Raw genomic sequence first — 25,576 nt, 5'->3', positions numbered from 1 at the left:
TTTACCAGAAATGAAGCTCCTCCTGGAGACATGGACAGTCACTATGTAAAGTGGAGAGAGCTTGTTAAAATTAGACGTCACAAACAATAGTTGGTCGCTCTAAACCAATTAAAATATTTTGCCGCATACGTGACAAAGAGCTTTTGAAAGAATTTCCTTCGGTGACTGCGGCTGAGCCGTCCAATAATGCCAGAGTTGTTTGTAAGACAGTGTTTATTATCGCTGCATGTTACCATAGTGCCACCCTCCATACTTTGGAAACAATGAGAGTGTTTGAAAAAAAAAATCCTGCATTGTAGAGAAGAGGGAAAGAAAAATAACTTTGGACAATGCTGTCAGTCTCTGAGTGAGGCATTTCGAGCTGCGTAATATCAGTGTTCTAGAAAATATGAAGCAGAATTTTGTTTTTTCTGAAGATGTTTAATGTTTCAGCATGGGTGGCGCAGTTGTTAGCCCTGCTGCCTCACAGCGAGAAGGCTGTGGGTTCAAATCTGACGGCTGGCTGGGGAGTTTGCGTGGGTTCTCTCATGGTGCTCCAACTTTCTCCCACACACCGAAAGCACACTAGTTTAGGTTAACTGGAGAGAATCTAAAATGGGCCGTGTGTGTGTGTGAATATGTGGCAACCTGTCTCGGGAGTAGTACGTTTATCGGTGGAAAATGGAGCAGAGTGCAGAGATAATTCACTGACATTCCACATATGGAAAGCAAAGGAAGTAGCACTATGCTAATCAGTTTAAAAGAGGTCATTTGTTCATGGCTTCCTAACGTCTGAGTCTGTCTGTGTGAGTGAGAATCACAATGAAAGGGATGTAAAGTAAGACGACTGTATTATGTTTGAGTAAATGTGCAAGTATTTGTTGATTAAAAAAAGATAAAGAGACGCTGAACAAACCCCACTACATGAATGTGTGTGTATTTTCAGTTTATACCAGTATGTGTGGCATGTTTCTGTGTTTGTGTGGTCTCTGCACATTGAAGTTGCATGTGTGACCATTTATGCAAGCGCCTGTCAAATCCATAAATATTCATTGGTGTAAACCTATATTTTCTTTTTCTGGAGGCTTCTTGACATCAATAAATCAATCACGGGGTAGTCTCTCTCTCTCTCTCTCTCTCTCTCTCTCTCACACACACACACACACAATTCCACATAAGAAAACAAGGCCACACATTCTAAAGTGCTGACGCCTGTAATAACTACACGAGTTGTTACTACGGCGATAAAATGCCCAATAACTTGTTCACCTGGGGTTGGGAATGGACATGCTGCTGAGCGCAAAGACACACAGACACACACACAGATACACACACACAGATACACACACACAGATACACACACACACACACACACACACACACACACACACACACACTGTCTTTGTTATTCAAAAACAAAGGAATGCGATGTTGGTAGAAAACGCTGAGCAAAACCAAATCACAACACATGCCCCATATTTTCCCATGATGCCCCAGTAAAAGATAGTCCCAGAGCATGTTTAAACAAGCAAAACACGCTAACATGGACATTCTGCTTGGTTCCCGTTTCAGCCCAAAGAATCGTTCCACTAAATTAGGTCTCGATGTAAAGCCTCTGTGAGGATGTAAAACAGTACATTGACCCATCCGACTCCAGGACTCCTGTTGGCTCGTCTTTCACCGCAAACCCATCTCTTAAAGCCATGAAAAAATGCACGCAGAGTTCGAGTGCGCACTGGTGTTTGTGCCTGTAATCAATCATATGAAGAGCTCAACAGCGTTACACGGTTATTGCATTAACTTTACTCAATGGCTTTTAAGTGCAGATAGAAAGAGAGAGGAGATAAAAGAGGAAAGGAGAGGGTGGTAAAGCGAGAAAGAGTAAAAGAGAGAGCTGATGAAGTGTCGGGAGAGGATCATGTCAGTGTGACCTGCGACCACCTTCCTGGGACCTTGAAGCAACATGGGAAACTAGGGGAGAAATCTTAAGAGTTTCTAATTTCAGAGAACATGTTGAAGTTCGAAGAGGCTGATTGATCCTCTAAACTGACCGTAGGCGTGACTGTGAGTGTGAATGGTTGTCTGTCTCTATGTGTTGGCCCTGTGATGGACAGGTGACCAGTCCAGGGTGAACCTCGCTTCTCGACTGAAGGCAGCTGGGATAGGCTCCAGCCCCCCCGCGACCCTCAACAGGATAAGCGGTAGAAAATGGGTGGATGGATGGATGGATGGAAGTTGAGGCTCTTTTTCAAAAGGACTGAAAATTGAATAATGATTAGAACTACAACTCGTATACCTCCATGATGTGTGCGTGAGACCTTGGGCCTTGACCAATATGATCTTGTCAGTTCACACTAGGACATTTTTCAAGGATCTTGAGGATGTATTTCTACATTTATCCTCTCAAAGTACTGCACGAACATGACTTCATAACATAAGGAAAACAGTGCTCTTGCATGATCTCCTGCGTGATTTGATGATGAGTTTATATTTTTCTTCATGCTATGATAGGCAAAAGCACGACAGTAACCCACCCGTGAAAGCTCGAGATGTAAATCTGAGAATATTTCAGTTGTGCATCTGTAGAGGTCAGCAGCTTCAGCCCAGTTTCATGGTGAAGAAAGCATGAAAAATGTCCACGGTAACATCTCAAAACCACTTCTGCAACATGATACACCTCAGTCTGGATTTTTCCAAACATTCACACACAACAGACATGAATAGACTCAACAAATCTGAATGAGAAATATCAAAATGTAAGCACGCATGGCAAAAACATTCTGTGATTGGGGTGAATGAGAGAAAAAGAATAGACTATGTAGGTTTACGGACAGAGCGATGACATAAGATTTATAGTAATGAATGAGTGCAGAGTTGAGTTCTTACTTCATCTCCAGGACCTCCTCCAGGTGCTTCCGCCTCTCAGCCCGCAGGGCAGTAAGGTGACCTTCCTTCTCGGCCAGTGAGAGTTGAGTTGATGACAGCTTGGCTTTCATCACCTCCAGTTCCTGTTTCACCTTCTCCATGGCAACCATTAGGTCTTCCACCTGACACACACACACACACACGAGATACATTTTGATTGTAACTCTCCTCTTTTCTGCAGCTTCTGCCTAAATACTTGTTGATTTTGAACCTGTATTCACTTAGCTTCTGCAGATATCTTAGTAAGTTAGCGTGTAAGTATACAGCGTACCTCCTCTTCTTTCTATATGCGAATCTAATAATAAATATATGTCAAATCATTGATCACAGTTTCTCACACGACGCTCTAGTGCGGGAGATGAAAATGTTGAACTTCTTATTGCTTCTCACTCTCTTTATTTTGTCTGTCTCTCACTCTCTCACTCTGGCTTTGTATCAGTGTCAGTTTCAAGTGTGTGCGTTCAGAGTGTCACGGTCAATGTGCTTGTCATGGCGCTAACACGCCACACATTTCTGAGAGCAGTGAGAGTAGAACAGTTCACTGGTTCACTCGCACACACACACACACACACACACACGGTAGATGTTTTCTTTATACATTCTAATTTTGAAGTGAAGTAAGAGAGAAAGAGAGTCAGAGGAACGTTAGCTTGCACCTTGAGCACGCCAGTGTTTCCTCCAGATAAACGGTAAAATCTTTTAAGTTGAGCTGATTCTGAAAGCAGCTCAGTAAGGAAATGTCACACAGACAAAATAAGAGAAATTACAAATAATGAAGCCCAGATAAAAATTCAATAGTCAAGCTGCAATATTCAGAGCTTGTCCAGGGGATTCTCTCCCATGTCCCAATTTCACAGGCCGTATAAAAACACATTTACAAAAGTGGTTTCTTTTGCCGTCTCGTTTCTTATTGATGCTACATTACAAATTTTCACCAAAAAAATTGTCTTTTTAGAGTGAACAGAAACGGGAGGACTCTCAATCTCTACAGACAAAAAAAAATAAATGAATCGCAGATAAAGGCGCATGAAAATGAGGGGAAAAATCTGAGTAAGAACAGAATTCTTTCACTCAAAAAGTAAATAAAAGTCTTTTTTTTTTAAATGGATAAACAAATACATTCATACCAATAAAAACAAATCATGATTTGTAAAAGATAACGATCTTTCTATTGGAATTGTATTTACATTTATTCATTGCTTATCCATTTTAAAAATGTTCCTTTATCACTGGAATTAAAAAAAAAAACAGGCAGGAATTGTGTAAACACGCTTAAAACACACTTTTTCAACAGCAGACACCAAATAAAGACTTTCATTTAACCCTTAAACATCTGTTAAAATTTAAAAAAAGAAAAAATGACTGAAGCCATGCTTGAGGTCTGTGACAATAGCTCGTTACCTTTGACCACCTAAAGCCAGCTGTGGTGAACTCATGCAGTGGAATGTCAGAGAGCTGCATACAAAAAGAGAAGAGAAGAGAAGAGAAGAGAGAGAGAGGGAGAGATGATGCAAGAAAAAAGGAGAGGAATGGAGGAGTTCAATGTGAATAAAACAGAGGAGATTGGCAAGAAGAAAGGAGTGACGCCCAAAGCAGAAACAGGGAGAGATGATGCAAGAAAAAAAGGAGAGGAATGGAGGAGTTAAATGTGAATAAAACAGAGGAGATCGGCAAAGAAGAAAGGAGTGACACTCAAAAAAAAAGGTGAGCAGCAGCAAGAAGAGAGAGAAACAGAAATGTTGAAAGAAAAAGCAGAGGGGGGGGGAGAGATAAAATTGCTGGAGTGAAAAGACGCTCTGTGCGGCAAAAAAGACAATGCAATGATTCTCGTCACATGAGAGCTCAATGAATTAGTGCAGATTGTAAATAGTGAGCAGTAAGAAACACCGGCGGATCAGAGAAGAGACTTTGGCTGACACTGGAGATGGAGAGATTAAGGGATGGAGGGACAGATGAAGGCCAAGGTGGAAAGGACAGGACAGGACAGGACAGAAACCCTTCACAATGTTAAGGGTGATTTAAAAAAAAAAAATAAGAGAGGAAGGAAAATTAGCATCTGTTCCTCGATAGATGAACGGAGGAATGAAGACAACATGTGCAGAGAACAGAAGAATTTATGATTCTAGCTGCTTTTAATCAGACGTTTCAAGGCAGGAATAGTCCACTGCTGTAAAGCTACGGGGGGTATAGCCAGGTTGTTTTTGCTGCTGGTCTATTTTTCTTTCCCAATCACGAAATGACACGATCCTCCATGCTTTAAGAATAACCCAAACGACATAAATCCAAACCTTTGCTGACGGGCAGAATGGATCAAGGGATGTTATGGATCGCAGAACGACGGGGTGTATGTTCATAAAAGCAACGGCTCATTCAAACACACTTGAGTTTATACGTTCTAGTTCAAAAGGCTGGAATACTAAATAACCTAACACAGTTAGTATTGTTTGGGGACGCGTTAACATATACTGTAAAGCGTCGAAAAGGCAGCTTCATTTTAAAGTCGACTTCTGGTGCATTTCCTGAAGTGACAACGCTGTAGTTTAGTCTGCTTGAGTTGAAGGTAAAACTTCTGTGACTTGATTGTGGTTTGGGTCTTTTTAGACAAAACGCTCACTTGAGTCAAACGGGATAAAGAGTTGGAAATACATCTGTGTCACAAAAAAAACAAAAACACAAATCACTTCTTTTTTTTTTGTTTCGCTACGGTTAGGTGATATTTAATGTGAAACTTGCGGTTTCACAAAGGGAACAAACAGAGCCCTTTTGTTCCTAACGCGACTCAAAAACAATCTTTTCTCACAGCTGCAGAGAGGAATTGAACAGCGGTCTCCCACTGAAAAGTCAAAGATGGGCTGGTGCCATTCACCTCTTGTCCTGTCCTGTTCCTACTTTTTTCGCTAAATATACACACGTCATCTGATTAAAGGTCGTGTAATATCATAACAACGTGACTGTCACTCAAGCGTTTATATTTTGGTCGATGGCATTGATCGACCTCTCCATGAGGACACTTTGCTGGTTAATAAAGGACGGAAAACTGGACAGAAAACTTTACTTTGGTCTCTCAACAGACGGATGTGTCATTCTGTGGACTCATTGCTCTGTCACATGCACAAACACACACACACACACACACACACACAGAGTAATGACTCATGTCTAGCAGAAAATTTTCGTTATATTTTCATGCGGTCAACCTTTTTGCTGGGCAAACCATATCCTAGGGACAGTCCCTCGCATAAAAACACACAGGGTTGTGGCAGCACACTAAAGGTGTGTGCATGCATACTTAGTGTTTGTGCAGTCGAGGTGTGTGTATGTGTAAATGTGCCTGGTTTGGCTACATTTGCATGTGTGTGTGCGTCCCTTTGAACGGGCCGTGCTCATTAAGGGAGGAAATTGTCTCTCCCTCTGTCATCATTTTATAAATCATTAAGTGAAAGGGTAATTGCACTGACGCAGTTGTCAAACTGGAACATAATAATATTTATTTACAATCTATTTGTGTGTATAGAGACATGTTTGTTTGGAACCCGGAGTCGAGTCCATCTGGCTCCTGCTGAATGCAATGTTGTGCTGCGTCGGTGCGCTGTTTAAATAGCAGTTAGCACTTCTTTCCGCCATGTTTGTGTGTGTGTTGAGGGGGAATGTGTGTATGTATGTTGAACGCCGGCTTGTACATTACTATCCTGTCGGCAAGTGCCACATTTATATATTTGCGTGTGTGTCTGTGCTGAAAGGCTGAATTAGAGTTGTTGATGTTGGGTGAGGACTGCACTGAGTGTTTGGCCGCCATCTCCACTACACCACACGTTGACATTTCTTCTCCTTCCTTCCTCGCTGAGAAATTCCAACATGAGGATGTACTCCAGCACCCTGCCCTGGCCTAAATGGCGTCGCTTCTGTCTAATTAAAGCTGCCACTTGGCCATTTTGAGGTACTGCAATATATTACAGCCAAATTACACGTGATAGTTTGGCACCATTGCTGTAAACAAATTAAAACACAGGCAAGACCTCAGGAGGATAATCATGTTGGATGTGTTTTTCCATCTTTCCTTCACTTGGACCAAAATTAGCAAATCTTTAGGCTTGCTTTCTGTAGTAAAGGCGCCAAATCTTCTCTGCACTTTTTTTTTGGGGGGGGGGGGGTGTCAATTTTATTTATAGCATACATTCAGTATGTGTGCAGCAAAATGCAGCAATGAAATATTGATGCAAAGTGCTACACAAAGCCTCCCCGCTGGCATGAGAGCAAGCAAATGTACCCTTGTGTTCTTACCAGTCCCCTTAAAGGAACAGTTGAACATTTACGGAACACGTGTGTTCGGATTCTTGCTGCAAGTTATATGAAGAGATTGCTGCCTACCTACTGTCCACGTGTTAGCTAGAATGATTAGTTAGAAATAATGACTTTTATAATTTTGTAAGTGAATAGTTAAAAAGAATTAAAACCAAACGGGTACGTCAATTGCTATTTATACATTTGACAAATAGAGCTGGCCTAAACCCACACAAAATTTAATCCAATTTAATTTAATCCAATTTAATTGATTTAATTTAATTTAATCTAATATAATTTAATGTAATATTTTCTCTACTTGCAAGAACTTGGTGACAGCTGTCTTGAAAACAGGCAGATGGAGAACAGTCCCGGCTCTCGGTGGGCGGCCATCTGCCTCGATCAGGTGGTAAGACTTAGAAGCGCTGGTGTGACTCGTAAGAAGCCTGTGGATGAGTCAGGCCTTCATGCAGTCTTCACGCTAAGTTAAGCTAACGGCTTTCTGGCTCTAGCTGTGTATTTACAGCTATGAGACAAAAAAACATCACCAATCTATCAGCAAAAATGGGAATACGTTTTGCACTCTGTTTCGTTAACATGTTCCTTCTTGATTCTTTCTTTTACTTCAAATTCCCAAGCTGAAAGATCCACACCCCACGTCAGTTTGGTTTTTTTTGTTTCATCACTTCATTAAACGTAAAATTGAACTTGACAGATTTTAATGAAATTTGGTGGAAAGAAAGCTAACACTACAAGGAGAAAGCCAAAAAATTTTGGATGTAATTTGGACTCAAATGTAGATTCTGGACTGTTCCTGACCACTGGCAGGATTTAGCTATTAGTGGTATTTTTATGGACATCTGAAACTGAAACGACTTCCATTCAATTTTGTTTAGTTCTACTGGAAATAACCTTGATCAGATTCTGGATCTCAGATCTTGAGGACCTATTTTCCAATATATTTAAGCATAATTTGATGCAATTCCTTGAGGCTGTGTATTTCAATTAGAGAGGTTAAGTATGAAGCAGGAGATGGTAAGAAAGGAACACTTATGAATGGTATGTTCATATTCTCTATCCACGTAGCCATCTTGGTGGACGTATGCAATCTCTGAGTACTTTCTAGTTTGTTTATTCCTTCATTTGTCTTCTTCGTCCTCTCCTCCATTTGTCTATCTGAGACGGGGGCGCTCATTAAAATGACATGGTTAAGGGTGTCAGGGAAATGTCACTGAAGTAAAATGTCTGTTTTCGTCTGTCCAGGAGAAGCCTGGTAACTAAAGGCCAGAGAGGACAGCCAACATTTAGAGGCAGTAATAACAATGGAGTCCGGCCATTTTTTGCCAACAGCTACAGCCGACGATGTTTTCTCAGGGCAGGTTTCATCCTTGCAGCCCACGCTGTTCTTTCCCTGCTTGTCAAAACCCATCCAGGCTCTGAGGAACATTTCCCATCTCTATGGTCTTGTTAAGTCACTGGTACCCAGGGTAACGACACATACTCCTACAGGTCTGAGGTTGAATCCACTAAACCTTTCCTTTGGACCAACCCTTAACACCATTATGAGCGCTGCCTCCATATAGATAAAACAGATGACAAATTGAAGTGGTCATCTCGCGCCCCATTTAAGAAGAAGCTGTTTGTGTGTTGCTGAGCTGGACAGAACGCAAGTTGTTCTTTAAATAGAGATGTATTTACCTCTCCTCCAAATGAGGAGTGACTAGGCAAACACACACACACACATACACACAAACACACATGCATACACACATAGCCACACCTGAATGAGCTCAGTTGGCAGAGGCGCATGTGTGTTGCCGCTGCCATTGGCCACATTTGGCATGGTAATGTTTAGCTATGTCAGAAAGAGTTTTTGTGTTGGCCTAAAATGGTTTGTGTGTGTGTGTGTGTGTGTGTGTGTGTGTGTGTGTGTGCATTTCCTTGTGTGCGTTTCCAAACGTCCCACAGAGAGAGAAAAATAAAAGAAAACCTTCCATTTGGTGTGGAAAAACAATGCAATAAGGGACTGAATTTAAGGAAAGGTCAGGGTCACGATTGTTGTTGGGGTGGTGGTGGTGGTGGTGGTGGTGATGGTGGGGGGGTTCTCCGACATGCAGAACTGTGCGTTGGCTAAAGAGAAAGTACCTGTTTCTCTGCATGTGTGCGTGCCTGTTCCTCTTGGGCGAGCACCACCTCCCTCTCTGCTGTGATCTGAACGCTTTCCCTGAGGGCCTCCTCAAGTTCCTCAATCCGTTCCTCCTTATTACGGAGGGAATCCTGCAACGCAAACACCCACACACAGACACACACTTACTTATGGATGGAGGCTCAAGGAGAGGCAGAGACAGCGCTCATGGTAAAGACAGAAGATTATGACAGGTACATCTCAGACAAACACACTTTGATGTGCAAAACTTGTTTCAAGAAATTTTGAAACAACCTCATAACATTTGCTCCTACAATCACTTTAACAATTCAAGACTTTCTGAGAAAAATGACAAACATGCGGTAAAGTTTCATAGTCTGGAACCCATAAATGTTGAACATTTTTTACTTAAAAAAAGCCTGAAATGATTAAATGACAAGCAAAAGTATTTTTTTTTTCCCTCGGACATGTTTTAATGTCATTCATATGAAATTGAGAATAATAAGGATAGAAATTCAACGGTCAAGGTGTCAAATTTGTAGTATTGTGACCTTTCTATTGCAAATGGAGCTAAATTGTAAAATATCAAATATAACACAGAATATCCACAGCTGTTGAGGGACGCTTCAAACCTCAGAGGAGCTGAGGGGAACTGACAGATGAGAAGGTTCATGATTAGAAGCCGCTCCTTATAAATAATAGTTGACACACTTCTAGAACCAAAGTATGGATTACAGTGGCTTTGAAATACGCCTGCCAGGTAATCAGTTTTATTCTCATGTTCAAACTCCTCTGTATTCTTTAATGTTCCATCCTGCTTCACGTGTCCCAAGAAAACCTTTGAACTTTAAAGTTAGCTGCAGAAGACTAAGAAATCATACAACCCGATCCTCGCCTTCCTCTGAAAACTCTCTGGGATTCCCAGTCACACACAAAGGTGTTTCTAAGTGAAATGAATACCTCCTACCTACCCCCGCCCCCCCCCAAAAAAGAGAACCATTTTTCTTCTTGCTAGGCAACTGATTTCCCTCGGTTAAATAAATGTTTAATAAAAAAAAACTGATGGGAGACAGCCAGTGTGAGAGACATGATGAGACATTTCAGTGGCCGTGAGCAAACCTCCCGAACATCTCCAGAACATGTGCTGCGAGTCTGAGTCCCGCTCCAGATGCAACATTACTCGGTGTCTAACTATGCAGACTCAAATGGATTTAATCAGATTAAAAATTTCTCATTGTGCTGAATTTAATTTACGGTTTAAATTATACTCATATTTCATTTACCGCCTGAGTGATGGTTAAAGTATGCTGAGAGGCTTGGGATTGACTGACACACCAGTTATGGTTGTAACCGCCGCGGTCTCATAAGTCTTACTGACTCACATAGCTATCAGCTCATCCTCTAACCACACACACACACGCAAATGACAACTTCCAAACTCCCCAAACCAAAAGACTGACCATAGCTAGAGTGTGCACGCTTACTCGCTCACACACATACACACATATATACACACACACATACACACACACACTGTGAGTGTTTTCATCTGGCTCTGATCAGAGAGGCCATTGAGGTTGACAATTACTGGAAGAAGAGATGCGGGGGGGGGGGTGTTGAGCTAAAATTGAAAGTTGAGAAGGAAGGTTGACAGAATCTGAGAAAAAGTATAAGGGATTTGAAGAAAACTGGCGGTCTTGTGGTCACTTAACACCCGCAGACAATTAAGAGATGCTATCATACCACAGGAAGCGTTTAAAACCTTCACGGTGAAGTCGTCTCTCTGCATTCCCTGTCAATCATCCTTTCTAGACACCCTGTCTCACACACTCCCTGAGTGAGAGCTGCATCGTGTGTGCGACATTGTTTGACATTGCCCCGGGCTGCTCGCTGTCATAATTGTCACGTCATGATGAAGGATTGTTGTGATAGCGGACGATATTCCAGCTAGGACGGAGTGAGGGGGGGAAACTTTTTCTGTCCTCCACTTCCTCCCTTTGTACCTTTATCTGCTGAGAGCTTTCGTTCAGGTTGTCCTCTCTCTTCTTGGCCTCCTCCATCAGCTGGGCGTTCTTGCTCTTCTCCACCTGTTCCTTGTGTTTCAGGTTGGCCACCTTCTTTGACTGATCCTTCATCTGCCTATATAGACACACACAGAATCAAGAAGTGATGCACCTTTCCACTGAATAAGAAGGTTGCATAGTATCCTAAAGAGTGGACGTCACAAAACAAAAAACACAAAACAGAAAAATATGAATACATTTTTTGGCATTTATGATTTTTTTTTTTTTTAATCGGTAGAGACAGAAGGATTCTTGCACACCCCCAAATAAATAACAACTACATGAATGAGCAAACACTTATGAATGTTGATCTAAAGTGATGATGGATAGTCACACATGGAGCTGATATTTCTTGTAATATATCAATCTGGAAAGCAACTTTCTTCCCAATAGGATGCAAAACCCCTGAGGTTCAAATGAATGCAAATATCATTATAAAAAAAAAGAAAAGAATTCAATAAAAAGCTATGAATTAATGACTAGATGCTATACAACAGATCTCCGCGGAGGAGTCTCCGCATGAATGGATTAGCATGTGTCAGGGAAGGAGCTAAACTAAATCATCATCTGGGTGAACTGAAGAAGAGAACGAGCTCGAGCTTCTTCATGGAAGCAGCGGGGTTGCTAGATGGAGCAGAAGGCCTTAATCCCTGCTTAAGCCATCGATGCCGTGTCACAAACCTATCGGCTATCACTCCAGCTTGACTTGATCAGAACCACTCATACCTTCCCCTCATACACCCACGCGGACTACTAACCCGCACTAATGCTGGGAACAGCTTCTCCTGAATCATGACACAGATGAACGATAAGGAACGCAAGAAAAAATGTCTACACAGAGAGAGACTAAGCTGCTGACTCCCGACTTAGAATATTTGTTTTTTCTCTTTTCTCTGCATAAATGTGTTTTGTATTTTCAAAAAAAAAAAAAAAAAAAAGAAAAGAAGGAAGAAAAAAAAAGCGTGTATAGTATGTCTGCCTGCAACCGTGCAAATGTTTATGCATGTGTGTGTGTTCTTGTTATCATAACTTTTTACGGGCTCATAGATAAATCCATTTTGTTCACTTCCACCGCTGCAGCTGCCAGTAAAAGAGCTGACCTCCAATGACGGGAATCCACCGCTTAAAACCCATCTCACACCAGCCCAGAAAACTCATGGGAATCCTTTTTTTTTTTTTAACTGCTTTTACTCCTGTGAGTGCAATGTGCTGCCTGAATTCATTACCGTATAAAGTTTATTTGTTTACATCTCAAGTGATATGCATATTGGTGTGTCTAAATATTTAATGACATTCCCACTCTTTCATCATTCCTGTCTCTCAAAGCAGTAAAGTACCTGCAAAACTAACCTGAAATAATGGGACTAATCCATCAAAATGGCTTTTACATCAGCATCACTGCCAGAAAAGCTGAGAAATGATATTGGCAGAAGATGTTTGCCAAAAAAAAAAAAAAAAAAAAAAAGGTCTGGGCACGATGGCAAACCTTCCAGAGAAAATTTGGAAGCTGGAACAGAAAAGACAGCCAAAACTGTTCTACAGCACCTGGCCATTCACAGCTCACAGAATAATAATCAGCTTGTTAGGTTGTGTGTGTGTATGTGTATGTTATTTTTTTTCTCTGATATATGCATTTAAATGTGTGATGTGATCCATCATCTGTTAAAAGAACTTAGTTTGGTTCAAGTCGGAAAGCTTGGGGAGAGACGGATTTGGTTTTTTTTTTTGTTTCTTTTGTTCAGCCATAATTGCTGTTAAGATAAATATTATACACCCTAAAATATTGCTCTATGCGCCCTGCATATATATGTGTGTGTGTGTGTGTGTGTGTGTGTGTGTGTGTGTGTGTGTGTGTGTGTGTGTGTAACAGGTCATAAACAGGCAGGAATGTTCCTATTGGAAGATTTCCAGAAACCCTCAACCATCTGGTGCGCTCTCTGAGGTTTCCCCCTTTATTTTTATATATACATTGTGTGTGTGTGTGTGTGTGTGTGTGTGTGTGTGTGTGTGTGTGTGTGTGTGTGTGTGTGTGTGTGCGCGTCTGTGTGGTAGACTTTAAGTTTTCAATCTCTGCTATTGACTCCACTCAGGTACCACTTATTCTGCCTGTGTTTCCTCTCGTGCTGATGCTAAATGCTTGTTTTGCCATTTTTACACAGCTTACTAGCGATGACCTCTTCCTGTCCTCTTCGCTCACACTGGAATCTTCTCGCTCCCGACCACTGCTCTGTTATTCTGCATTATCATTATCTGCATGAAAAGCAATCATTTACTTGTTCAAGGACGAGCGTACTTCTCTTCACCACTTTCCCCTCTTCCTCCAAACCCACACACCCTCTCCAAAAGCCAAACACCACTCTTTCCTTGGATAGAATATTTCCATCAGACCATAGACCATTTCTTTTCCCGTTTTTCATCCACTCAGATTCTTTCTTATCCTTCTCTTGTCATTTCCCTTCCACTCTTTTCCTCCTTACGCTTCTCCAGACATTAAAATCATAGCTAACCGCAACAGCAATCAAACAATGGCAGCACTTTTTTTTTTGATGGACTGCTGTTTTCCATCATCACAATGGTTTCTAAACTGCATTTAAATCTTATTCATTACAATGTTGATTAGCCGTGATGCTGACGTACTGTAATAGCTGGTAATGCGGTAGCCAAAATATAGAACCTCGCAAATAAAGCTGCACGTATGGTTCTTAATGATTACGAACGTCAAGAACTTTTATGTTATTACATGTCAAGAAAATTGCAAGTCCATTTTTGTCTGGACAGTTGAAAAAACACACAGCCTGTGCTCCAAACACATCCTGCTTTGTGTAATATCAGGTCTCTACTTTGGACCACACGCAAGTATTTCAAGTACACGTGGACACACATATAGTTTTAAGTGAAACTGCATGTAACTGGTAACAACATTAGTCAGTTTTCGCACATTTGCATGCTAATGTAAACACATGCTAACTTGTTGATGGCGCATTAAACTCGCAAAACCTACAATATATCCAAATACACTCACCATAAACACACACACGCACACACACAACAGCCTATACTGTTGCTATATTTCTGCAGAAATGAAAACACACACAATCGCATAAACTTCAGTGAACCACAAAATAAGAACTTTTCACCCTTGCCTTCATTAGCATGCTGCTGATGTTCCGGGACCCACGTTAAAGTAATATTAATATTACATTTGGAGTCCTGTATAAATATTTGATCAGAAATACTCAGAGGACTTGTGTATGTTTACTGCACATCGTTCACACAACATTAACATCAAGGATTTCCTTTTAACCATTTTGGAATTCAGTATTTCTTTTGAAAATACAGGACATGTTGGTTTGGTTTATTAAGCCCATAAAATAACATAAAACAGGAAAAAGGGAGAAATGTTCAAAAACATAATAGTTTGGACTTGTCTGATGAAAACACGGAAGAAAAAACGTGCAGGATGAGGAGGAGGTTTTTAAGAAGTGAAGAAAGCAATACTTATTTGGTGATTAGTGGCATGACTGTCGGAAATCCTGCAGGTAAATACGTGAGGTGTGTGTGCGGCGACAAAGACAAACATGCACAGTGTGTTACTGGAAATTAGCTGCGAATGAAAAAAAACGAACAAAAAAAAAAACAGCCACACAAGATTAAAGAGCAAAACGCCTTATATAAAATTGGATCTGTGTGAATATCAACTTGACAAAATACATGAACACGAAGAGGTGGAAAGAGAACGAGACGGAAAGTTTTTGTATCGACGACGCCCAAACTGAGAAAGTTGAGGCCCGTTTCTGAAAGTGAAAATCTCACGATCTAATTCATGCTTCATAAACAGAACAGTCCTATGTGAATTCTATTTGCAAATTAATTATCTATTTGCATACGTTTTACAATAGCGCTGTATGATTAATTGGCGATTCAGTCTAATTGTTCTAATTAGTGTATTGTCTTGTTTTGTATGTAGAGCCACGTTGAAGAAGATTTTCTGTTACGACACACAGTGAATTTTTCTGAATCTGAATCGGGGTCAAAAAAACATATTTTTTATATCAAATATTCTGATGCTTCCGGAATGTGCTTCCGACACATCATATTCTACAGATATAAGAAAATATACACACACAAAAAGCATGTTTGGAATCATATAATTGCAATAACAGTCCTGGTAATCGCATCTTAATATCTTTTCAAAGTCAGCCCTAAATGCAACTATTCGCAAGGCAACTGATGAGAGAAATTCAGCGGCGCGTGGTTTATGATTTTCACAATTGTCTATCACATATTAACATGACATTTTTAACTCATACCATCAATATGTGACAAAAGAGGATCTATTATCGCTGCTAAGGATGAGCTGTCTCCATCGCCCGTCTGTTAGCAGGGTCACACAAAAAGCTAGCAGGAGGAACTCATTATATTTTGGGGTATAGCTGTTTATATATATATATATATATATATATACACACATATATGTATATATATGTATATATATGTGTGTGTGTGTATATATGTGTGTATATATATATATGTATATATATATATATATATATATGTATATGTATATATATATATATGTATATGTATATATATATATATATATATATATATATATATATATATATATATATATATATGTGTGTGTGTGTGTGTGTGTGTGTTTTACATTGGGTTTGGCAAAGTATGTGCTCTCCAGCTGTCCTCTAGTTGTAAATGACCTCTCCCGGCTCACTTGCGTGTATGTTCCCGTCCCACCAGGGGGGTGCGGCCCACGCTTTGGGAGTCACTGGTTTATAAGAATGTGACAGAGAGAGATGGAGTTGATGTTGGCAGCGTCTACGTTTATAATGGAGAACAGTTAAGTAAGTAAATGAAACGCTGACACTGCTCTCCTCAACCTCATATCCATCTTTGGATCTGATTTCTGACTTCTATTGTAGATCGGTCTGAAACAAACGAGGAGCAAGTTTTCCTCAAATGCTGAGACTCACGCAGCAGAATAAAGCATTGCTTCCTTAAATGTAACAACAACGAAGCAGAATATAGTAAGATTATAATTAGCATGAGCAATCAGCGTACATGACAAGGTACATTTGTGAATTTTCTACAATACTCAACTTTGTCCTCACTCTCCCTCAGCTGTGTGTTTGTGTGTGTGTGTGCGTGCGTGTGTGTGCATGTGAGTGTGTCTGCAGGTATTTTAATTAGGTAACTCTCAGCAGTCATCCCTGCTGTAGCACCTATTAGTTGGCGAATTCCTTCCCTCGTGCATGTGGAAGATTCAAGTGGAGTGGTTCATTGATAGTGTGTGTGTGTGTGTGTGTGTGTAGTTGGTATCCCCTCCTGCAGTACCTCAATGCTAAGAGTTATACAGAGCCTCAAAGGAATCATACACACACACACACACACACACACACACACACACACACACACGAAGAAACAAAGCAATTCCTTTTCAAGCTACAGAAACATTGATGTCAGATGTTTGGCAGTGGATGAGGAGTTCCTCGGCTCAAGATCAAAACATCCAGAGGAAAAAAAAAAGATGAGGGAAAAAAACTTAATACAAAAACACAATAAAAGGACAGAAGAAAAAAAAGACATCTTCTGTCGCCTACCAGACAGAAAAGCAAGGCTAACTTTTTCTTTAGTGCCCCCCCCCCCCCCTTCTCTCTGGAGTTGAATCACAAAACACTAGAACAGACAGCAGTGAAAAAGCTGACAAGACGGCAGGCGCAACAGTGGCGCTAGAAGTTGAAAAAGAAAGAAAAGAGCAAAGACAGAACTGGCACCGGGGAGACCTTTACAGCAGAGCAGAGAGTACAAAACACTCAGACCACCAGATCTTTGCAGGAAACAGACGGAAGAAGTGCTTATTATGTGGTGGATCACGATGTTCAATAAGACTTTAATACGTCGGGTTAGAAATAAATGACCAAAATCCCAGTAGTACGTCACCTCCTGAGTGTGCGTATCTAAAATGAAAAGGGCTTTCAATGGCACATGGAGAACACTAGATATGATGTCATGTGAAATTAATTTCCTGCTGAGGGTTAGACGAGAAGATAGAGTCCGCGTTCATATGCGTCCATTAAAGCGGAGGCTTGTTATCTTAAGTTAGCGTATGGACTGGGAACATGAGGGAGCACCAAGACCGGCTCTGTCTAAAATCTGGGATAGATGGCTTATCTTGTTTGTTCAAACCTTACAGTAGTGTAAAGACAATAAACTACAATTGTGCCAGATACTCTCAAGGCCAGGAGCCCAACCCCATTATGATGACGACATATCGGTGTCGGTGTATCTCAACCTGGGTGGCCGTGAGCGCCCTCTAGACGACCCTGATATACTTTCTAATGAAGCTCATGTATTTGCTAGGGAAATTACTTTTACAAGGAAAAGTATCCATCTAAAAATAAGACAAAAATTACATATATCGGCAATATGTAGTTCATAAAACTACTAGTTCCTGAATTTTATTTAAACGGCATCATTAATTGGAAATGCTACGTTTTGCGGGTTAATTGCCATCAATAAGCTAATGAAAAGATCTTGAAGTGAAAAAAACAACAACTGTAATGTTACACTCACACTGTAATGTTACCGTTTCAGTGAAAAATGTCACATTTCAGTCCGAATTACATTAAAAATGGTTTTGTTAATGAAGTATCGAAGTGGAGCCCGAGCCTGTGGAGTGTCGCTTGAAACTCTCAGATCAGGTGCTCCAACTTTCCCAACTGAAGCTGTTTCTAGGGGCGATATGATATGCATCTTGCTACGACTTCATGACGCTATGTTGCGAGGCGATAAATACTGGGGGGGAAAAAAAAAAAAAAAGGTACTGAAAATAACAGAGCAAGGGTACAACTTATTGTGTACCACCATATGTGTGTCACATTATACTGATAAATCAACTGAGTCAAAACTACATCACTCAAACTTCCCGCTCTGATTTTACTGGAAGGATACTTGCGAGGCTGCGCAGCTGCAGACTGCTACTGAACACACTAAACGTAGCTGCCTCGACATCATCTGGAATGTAGCCGCCACATTGAACAGGGGTAACGGTACGTTTTTGATCACCAAATTTTTGCAGAATAATACTGACACTAGGGGCTGGAATATCGATCCGGTATTAGGGGGAAAAAAATAATAGCACTGCGATATACTGCTGCAGCAGTTTCATCGCACAACCTCCATCACCCTTTGATGGATTTCATCATCAAATGCTTAAAAATAACCAACCAAACAAGACAGGGTTATTTTTGACATCGTCAGCATGAAGACAACACAAATGCTAATACACTTAAAATAGTTCTTATGATACTTCTAATTAAATTAAGAAAGACTTGATTCATTCTTTTCAAATTGTTTTTATAGGTTCTGGCCTTTCAGGAGTATGAATCGAGGAGTTTTGAAGTAGAGAAGGTTGAGAGTCCATGATATAATGTGAGCTTCAAAGGTGCTGGTAGGTGAGAAGACTGTTTAGCTAAAAAAAAAAAAGAGCCAGTTTTGAATATTTGAAATCTTTATGCTAAACTAAACTAACCACATTCTGGCTCCAGCTTCATATTGAACAGACAGACCAAGTGTGGTATTGTGCTTCTTACCTAACACTACAATAAAGTGAAGAAGCATATTTCCCATAAACATCAGATTAAATCAGATTGAACAGCTGAAACCTGACCTGAGACGTGACCCGGGTCAGTTCAAACGCATAACAAAAGTAACGACGAGAACAAACATGGAATGATGGATCTGAAAGACAAACATTTTTTAAAAAAAAAACAACCAAAGTAAGAGGACCTCTGAGCAAAGGTTCACAGCCATCCAAGTCAATAATGGTGATACATGTTTGTTGTGGTAGCCTCAAATGTGAAACGACTTAGAGCGAGTATGAAAGTTCAAATCGTGGAGGAGAGTGAGAGAAAGAGAGAGAGAGAAACAATGTTTCCTCCTCAAAGAGATGGCGATGTGACAGACGAGGTGTCTCCTTCAAAGACAGACAGACATGATGGGAATGATTAAAACCCAGAGTTTATGACAGGAGATGAGACAGTGCAAGGACAAGAAGGAGAACACGATGAGGGAGAGAGAGAGAGAGAGAGAGAGAGAGAGAGAGAGGGAGGGTGACAACGAAAAGAGGAAAAATAGGCACTAACCTTGAGGCAAGACTTGGTAGAGCAGGAGACAGTTGCATTGTAAAGATGAAAGAGAGGGAAAGGGAGAAGGAGAGGGAAAGGTGAGAGAGGGGAGACAGGAGTTGAGTTCTAGGTTAGCCAGCTTGATCAGTCTTCAAAGAACAGAAGAGGGATGAGAGCCGGAGAGACATATTAGAGATTCTGCAGGCATAAACTGAGAGAAAGTCATGACCAAGCAAAGAGCAAGGCAGGCAGACAGTCACGTAGACAGGTAGACAGGTAGACAGACAGACAGACAGACAGGTTAAGAGCAGGCACTGAAGGTTAGAAAAGGTCTGCTCACCTTACATGACCTCTACAACTTTAAAAGGCAGACATACAAACCACAGAAAGTGAGTATTTAACCAGTCAAAGCTTGGCTGTGCATTACTCTGCTTTCAGTCTTATGGATTTTCTTTCACTTTCCACACTTTTTATGGAATGGCGAAGTCTCTATAAAAAATAAATGAATTAAAAAAAGCCATATGGCATGCAGTTACCCAGATATGAAATTTGAGGATAATTTACGCGCCGAATGGGTTGACCCTAAATTGTTTTCCCTTACAAATGCTCCTTCTATCTTTGGTTCGGCTGGCACAGCCCGACCTCAGGTTTGTGCCGCTCACTGTTGACAGCGTTCCAGACACAAATTGTGCATTACAAAACAATATAACACTCAATAAACTTCTCTCATTTCCCATTACTCTGGTTTATACCCTACATTGCTCCAACCTCCTTCCTTTTTCTCTCCCGTTTTGTTTTCTGTTTTCCTACTATGTTCTTCTTCTCCCCACCTCTACCGCCCCCTTTATTTCTTTTCTTCCTTTGCTGTTTTTCCTCCAACTCCTTCCTTCTGCCTATTTCTTTTGCCTCACTCTGTTTTCCACTCTTCTGTCCAAATCCTTTATTTTGGCCATCAGGGCAGATTTTCAGCTCCATTTCCCCTCAGTGTGAAGTCACTCAGTCTGCTTCAATTATCATCCTAGTTACTGAAATAAATAAGCTAGTACAGCTGGATTTACGCTAGAGGAGAAGGAGGTTGATTTTTTTTTTTTTAGCCTCGTTTCACCCACATGTGATCTTTTCATCAGCGATGTTCTCCTCGGTGCCAAGCTACAAGGCGCCCAGCGGAGAACGTATCCTCCGCTAACACTGTACCTGTTAGCTGGAGGCTAAGTCTTCTACTTCACTACAGGGTTAGCTAGCCTGGGGATAAAGTCAGTATTAGTTCACTTTACGTTACAAGGTCAGCGCTTGCGGCTTCACACGCAGCCAGCTATTACAATCTGAAACAGGAAATGTTTCATCCCGTATTAAAATCCAGGGAGATTTCCTACTATGGTCCTCTGCCAGTGTCCTGTCCTCCTGTGGTACATCGGATTTGAGGTTGTTCAGCAAATCCAGATAAATGTAGAAAGTGAGAAAGTAAACAGGTTTGCTGCATAAAAGGAAAAATTTGGGGGGCTTGAAGCCACCCACTCTACCCATTTTATTTTGTTTTGCCATGTAAAAGCTTCATTTCGGCCTTCAAGTCGAGTTGTATATCTTACTCGTATTTTTTTCTGCATTTTAAACAAAACAAATAAAAATGATGTGTTATTACTCCCAACTACCCTAGAAATTTATCCCGATGGAACGTGAGAAGATGAAGTTGAGTTGATTTTGGAAGAAAAGTGCATTTGTTTTCAATCATTGCATAACTGCTTCAACTATTTTTTTTTTCAAGTTCCATCAACCTAACATTCTAATTCAATCAGGACATTTACTTTTTTGAGTTATAATGTAGTTTTTATGTTTGTTTGTTTTTTTTACAATGTGTGCTTGTACAAGCATGAACCAACCTATACTAATCAATAATACCGCAAATATAATAATCAACACTTTCAGCATCTTTGAGACCGATTAAGATGGAGGGAGAAAATGTCCTCACATACTGTCTTTAGTTGCCAAAAAAAACCTTTCAACACTTTAAAAATAACTTTTTAGGACCGAAATATTGATATGACAGCTTTTTTGTTGTGACCTCCTTCTTCCCCAACCATCATAACATCCACCTGTCAAGCCATCTTAAACTTGGTGCAGCATGTATACATGTGAATGAACTAAGCTAGTTAGCTAGCTAGCGACAATGGTACATCAGTGAGTCTTTCACCACATCAAACCCTGTTTTCTCCTCCAAAATATCAAGGTCACAGGCCCGCTGGTTCAAATTTATCAATGTTGAGCAGAGAGGCATGTTTGACAGCTCAAGATTATGATGAAGGAGTTTACAGAGGACCCCTTCCGCAACTTGGGCTTCGTCTCCCTGATGGACACTGCCAGTCCCTAAAGGAACAATGCCCTGGATACTCCCACTTTTCAGCTTTGTGGGTTTATTTTACGTGCATTTCTATCCTGTTTCAGTGGGAAACAAGTTCCGATACAGCAGAGAGACACTCCGGACGTGCCGTTTCAGCAGCGCTCGTCAGGGATTTTCTTTTGTCAAACATTTAAAAGCTAAATGATAAACACTAAATGTGAAAATCGGCAGTCATGAAGTGTGCGTAGAAAAGGAATTCCCTCTTAAAAATCGACTTATTCTCACTGTTGTTAAACAGACTCTATTAACCACTTCTTGACCTTAAATCTGATACAATTTTCAAGTGGCGCCAATTAGTTCCGATGTTAAATATCAGCTGCAGAGGAATGCGATGGGGGAATCTTTTAAATATATGATGATGTAAAAACCCTAAAAAAAAAAGAAAAAAAGATTAAAAAACTTATCTGCATCTCTTCTATTACAGAGGTTCTCATAAACCTACTTGCACACACACACACACACACACACACACATACACACACATTAGAGTTAAACCCCACCGGTTTGAAGTCTGCAGGTGCTGAATTATTTATAGTCTCGTATCTCTATCGGCCAGACATGTACCCAGCGAGAAAATTTCACAAAAATCATTAACAACTGTTAGTCTTACAATCAAAGTGCTAAACACATAAGCAGACAGAGGAAGAGAGAGAGGGAGAGAGACAGAGAGAGAAAGCAAGAGCGAGGGAGAGAGAGCGGGTCAGAGTGGGAGTAAGTGGAGAGCAAGTCCAAGACAGAAAACTGGAGAGAGAAGATTAAAGAGGCAAAAAAGAGAAAAGAGCAGACAGCATATGATAATTCAGAAATCGAAGCTGTTGAGTTGTCTAACCCTTCTTAACTCTTCCTTAAGCATTGGATTTTCCATTATTCAGGTCAACTTATGAAAAATGCAAACCTTCTGTACAGTTCAAAATGTTGTTTTGTCGGGGGGGGGGGGGGGTTGTTAAACTGTAATTTGACTGTCGGCCAAAAGATAAACACCTAAGACCCTGTAAATATCTCTGTAGCTGCACAGAGAGAGAGAGAGAGAGAGAGAGAGAGAGAGAGGAGAGAGAGAGAGAGAGAGAGAGAGAGAGAGAGAGAGAGAGAGGAGAGGCAGGCACATCGAGGCTGCAAGCACATGTTTTGAACAGATACAGACAGAAAGATAGAAAGAGCAGATAAACGCGACGTCAGTATACAGTACGATAGCCGGGACAAAAATAGCTGATCCACAAATACACATCGTCGTCAAGAGTATAAATACTTGTCAGTGAATTCCTAATAAAAGAAAAAGGAAAAAAAAGAAAGAAAATAAAAGGTGTGTGTTAAATTCTGCAACTCAAGCATCCTTGGCTGAAAGTAAAAGAAAAGTGAAGCGTGAAAAAGGGAGTTGCTACATGAAAGAGTTGCATCATTGACAGGAACGCTGGCTCCAACGAGACCCTGGCCTCGTTTTGGAAAACTCCGGGTGCAGTTTTGTCTGTCGGACGACAACACCAATACATCTGTGGCCAACAAATGTACGTTCAAGAAAAGTCCAAATAATGAATGAATTCAATCAATGTTGCAACTCTGATGGTGATTAGTGAACATACTCAGCTGGGTTCCATGTGGAAAAGTGTTGTGAAGGTTTGAAAACATTTGACAAGTCACACACGTCTTCCTTTGTCAGATTGTCTTCTCATGATCTACTAGGAGAGAAATTTGATTTGATATCTGCATGGGGGCGGGGGGGGGGGGGGGGATGTCATCGATGATTCGAAATTGTTTGGTTTATAAAATGAAACTGTCCGTTACAATTTCAAAACATTGTATTCTCATTGTTGGTTTAATGTGACCAACAGTTCGGCGTTATGCATGATAAAATGTTGAGGTTTGAGTGGCTGAACGCATTAATGTTTGGCATTTTTCATTAAAAATGACTGGGGTGAATCATCAGTTGTTTCAACCATTTTCCCAGAATTTCTTAACCATTTAAATGACAAATTGTTTCATAACTACATGTCTTGTATTTCAGACAATAAAAGGATTTACCATCATGTTCTTTGTTCCGTCGAATACAGCAACCTTGAGGTTGAATTCCCCAACTGTCTATTATAAAAAAATCTTTTAATTTCCTACAACCTTTCCACATGGATTCTATCAAGTGCTCTGATATCCCGCCCTCTGACAAGCAGTTTTTTTTTGTCGTGCAACAACGTTCTAATTGATTGACAGGGTCTCCAGCCACTCACGTGCCAAGGTAGTCCCACACCAGCCCCCCCATTGGCTGCTGAGAAGCAGCTGGAGGAGGGGCCTGTTTTCGTGACTGCTGAGAACGCCAAAGATGAGAGGCGGAGGGATTTCTAATGTGTGATGGCAGCACACACACACGCGCACACACACACACACACAGAAAACAACCATGAATGCACTCACACAGATGCAGAAAAACATGAAATATGATATATTTGCATACAGACACACAAATTAAGGTATGATGACATAACACGAGGAGATATGGCAGATGAAATGAAGCCAAAATAAAGGAGAGAAGAGAAAGAATGAAGAGGAAGGATTCAGATTTCAGCAGAATTTTGCCAGAAACTGGCAATTTCAACCAGAAAAAGACAGTTAATTGTGCTCTTTTGATCAAGGTAAATGAAGGAAATGTAGGAAATATTTTGGAAATTCTATATATTCAATCCCTTGTCACCTATTTTTTCTCTCACCTCTCCAGTTCGTGGATCTTTTTCTCTTTGTCATTCTTTTCATTCTCCATCTCCCTCAGGATCTCCAGCAGACGTTCCACTTCAGACTGGGCCTTCCCAGCATCCTCTTTGTGCCGGCTCACTTCCTGCTCCAGACAGGAAATGCGTTCGGAGAGTTCAGTGTTGGCCAAGGACTCCACTGCTGCACTCTGAGCCTGGAGCAGAAATTAATTATTAAAAATAAACGGAGGATTAGCTTCCAGAATGAGGTGAGCAGCGTTATTATTACAAGTTCAGTAAGTTCAGACGAAAAAGGATGTGCCAGTAGCAACATGTGTGTTGCTGAAGGGGCTCGATGAGTGTCAGACATGGGAAAGACAAGGGATGCACTCATCAACCATTCACTTAATTAATAAAAAACTTTTTTTAATAAACACATACGATATTTATAAATTCGTACAGTTCATTAAAAAAAAAAAACGTATTTACTAAATAATGCCTCATGTCAACTGTACTCTAATTTTGTGTGGCAACACCCACTTAGGACAAAAAATAAAAAATAAATGACTTAAATATAATGACTTTGTGTTTGATATAAAAGTTGAAAATGTGCAAAAGGAAAAAGGAACAAAAAGGGAAAGTGAACATGATAATAGAACACTTGCTTTGCCTGACATTAGACAGAATCTTGTTACACACCCCTTTTCATCTTCAGTCTGACCTCCATTCGAACAGATTTCATCACGAGAGACTAACGCGGATCAATATCACTTTAAGGAAATGCTGATGTATAAGTGTACCGGAGGTTTTTTTGGGGGCGAAGCAGAACTGAACAAAATCGTTGAGATATTAAGGGGATATGCAGCAACTTTGACGACAGCTTCAGTCCTGCCAACGGTGCTGAAATACTGCAGTTTCATGTCATGATGTTTCAGCTTGGTCGAGATTCCAGTGTCTGCATGTGTTGTCGA

General features: G+C 40.6%; 1 protein-coding gene across 12 annotated transcripts in view; it reads right to left on the bottom strand.

Moving 5' to 3' along the window:
• LOC147262866 (ELKS/Rab6-interacting/CAST family member 1-like) overlaps positions 1–25,576 on the bottom strand; it is a 120,287-nt gene that overhangs the window by 47,828 nt on the left and 46,883 nt on the right. For 4 of the 12 annotated variants that reach the window (XM_086202137.1, XM_086202136.1, XM_086202141.1 and 1 more), the window contains 6 exons: positions 24,627–24,820; positions 19,557–19,568; positions 11,335–11,470; positions 9,331–9,462; positions 4,306–4,359; positions 2,866–3,026 (listed from right to left, as the gene is read on the bottom strand). In XM_086202137.1, the coding sequence (XP_086058263.1) occupies positions 2,866–3,026; positions 4,306–4,359; positions 9,331–9,462; positions 11,335–11,470; positions 19,557–19,568; positions 24,627–24,820 (689 nt within the window). Of the gene's footprint in view, positions 1–2,865; positions 3,027–4,305; positions 4,360–9,330; positions 9,463–11,334; positions 11,471–19,556; positions 19,569–24,149; positions 24,261–24,626; positions 24,821–25,576 lie in introns of all 12 variants that reach the window. The other 8 variants (XM_086202139.1, XM_086202146.1, XM_086202147.1 and 5 more) reach the window with 4 other exon arrangements.

The sequence above is a fragment of the Aulostomus chinensis genome, chromosome 4, assembly GCF_037954235.1.
Source record: "Aulostomus chinensis isolate RoL2024-O1b breed Wild chromosome 4, RoL_Achi_v1.0, whole genome shotgun sequence".
NCBI lineage: Eukaryota > Metazoa > Chordata > Actinopteri > Syngnathiformes > Aulostomidae > Aulostomus > Aulostomus chinensis.
The sequence above is the reverse complement of the archived record's forward strand: the minus strand, read 5'-3'. Positions and strand labels throughout refer to the sequence as shown.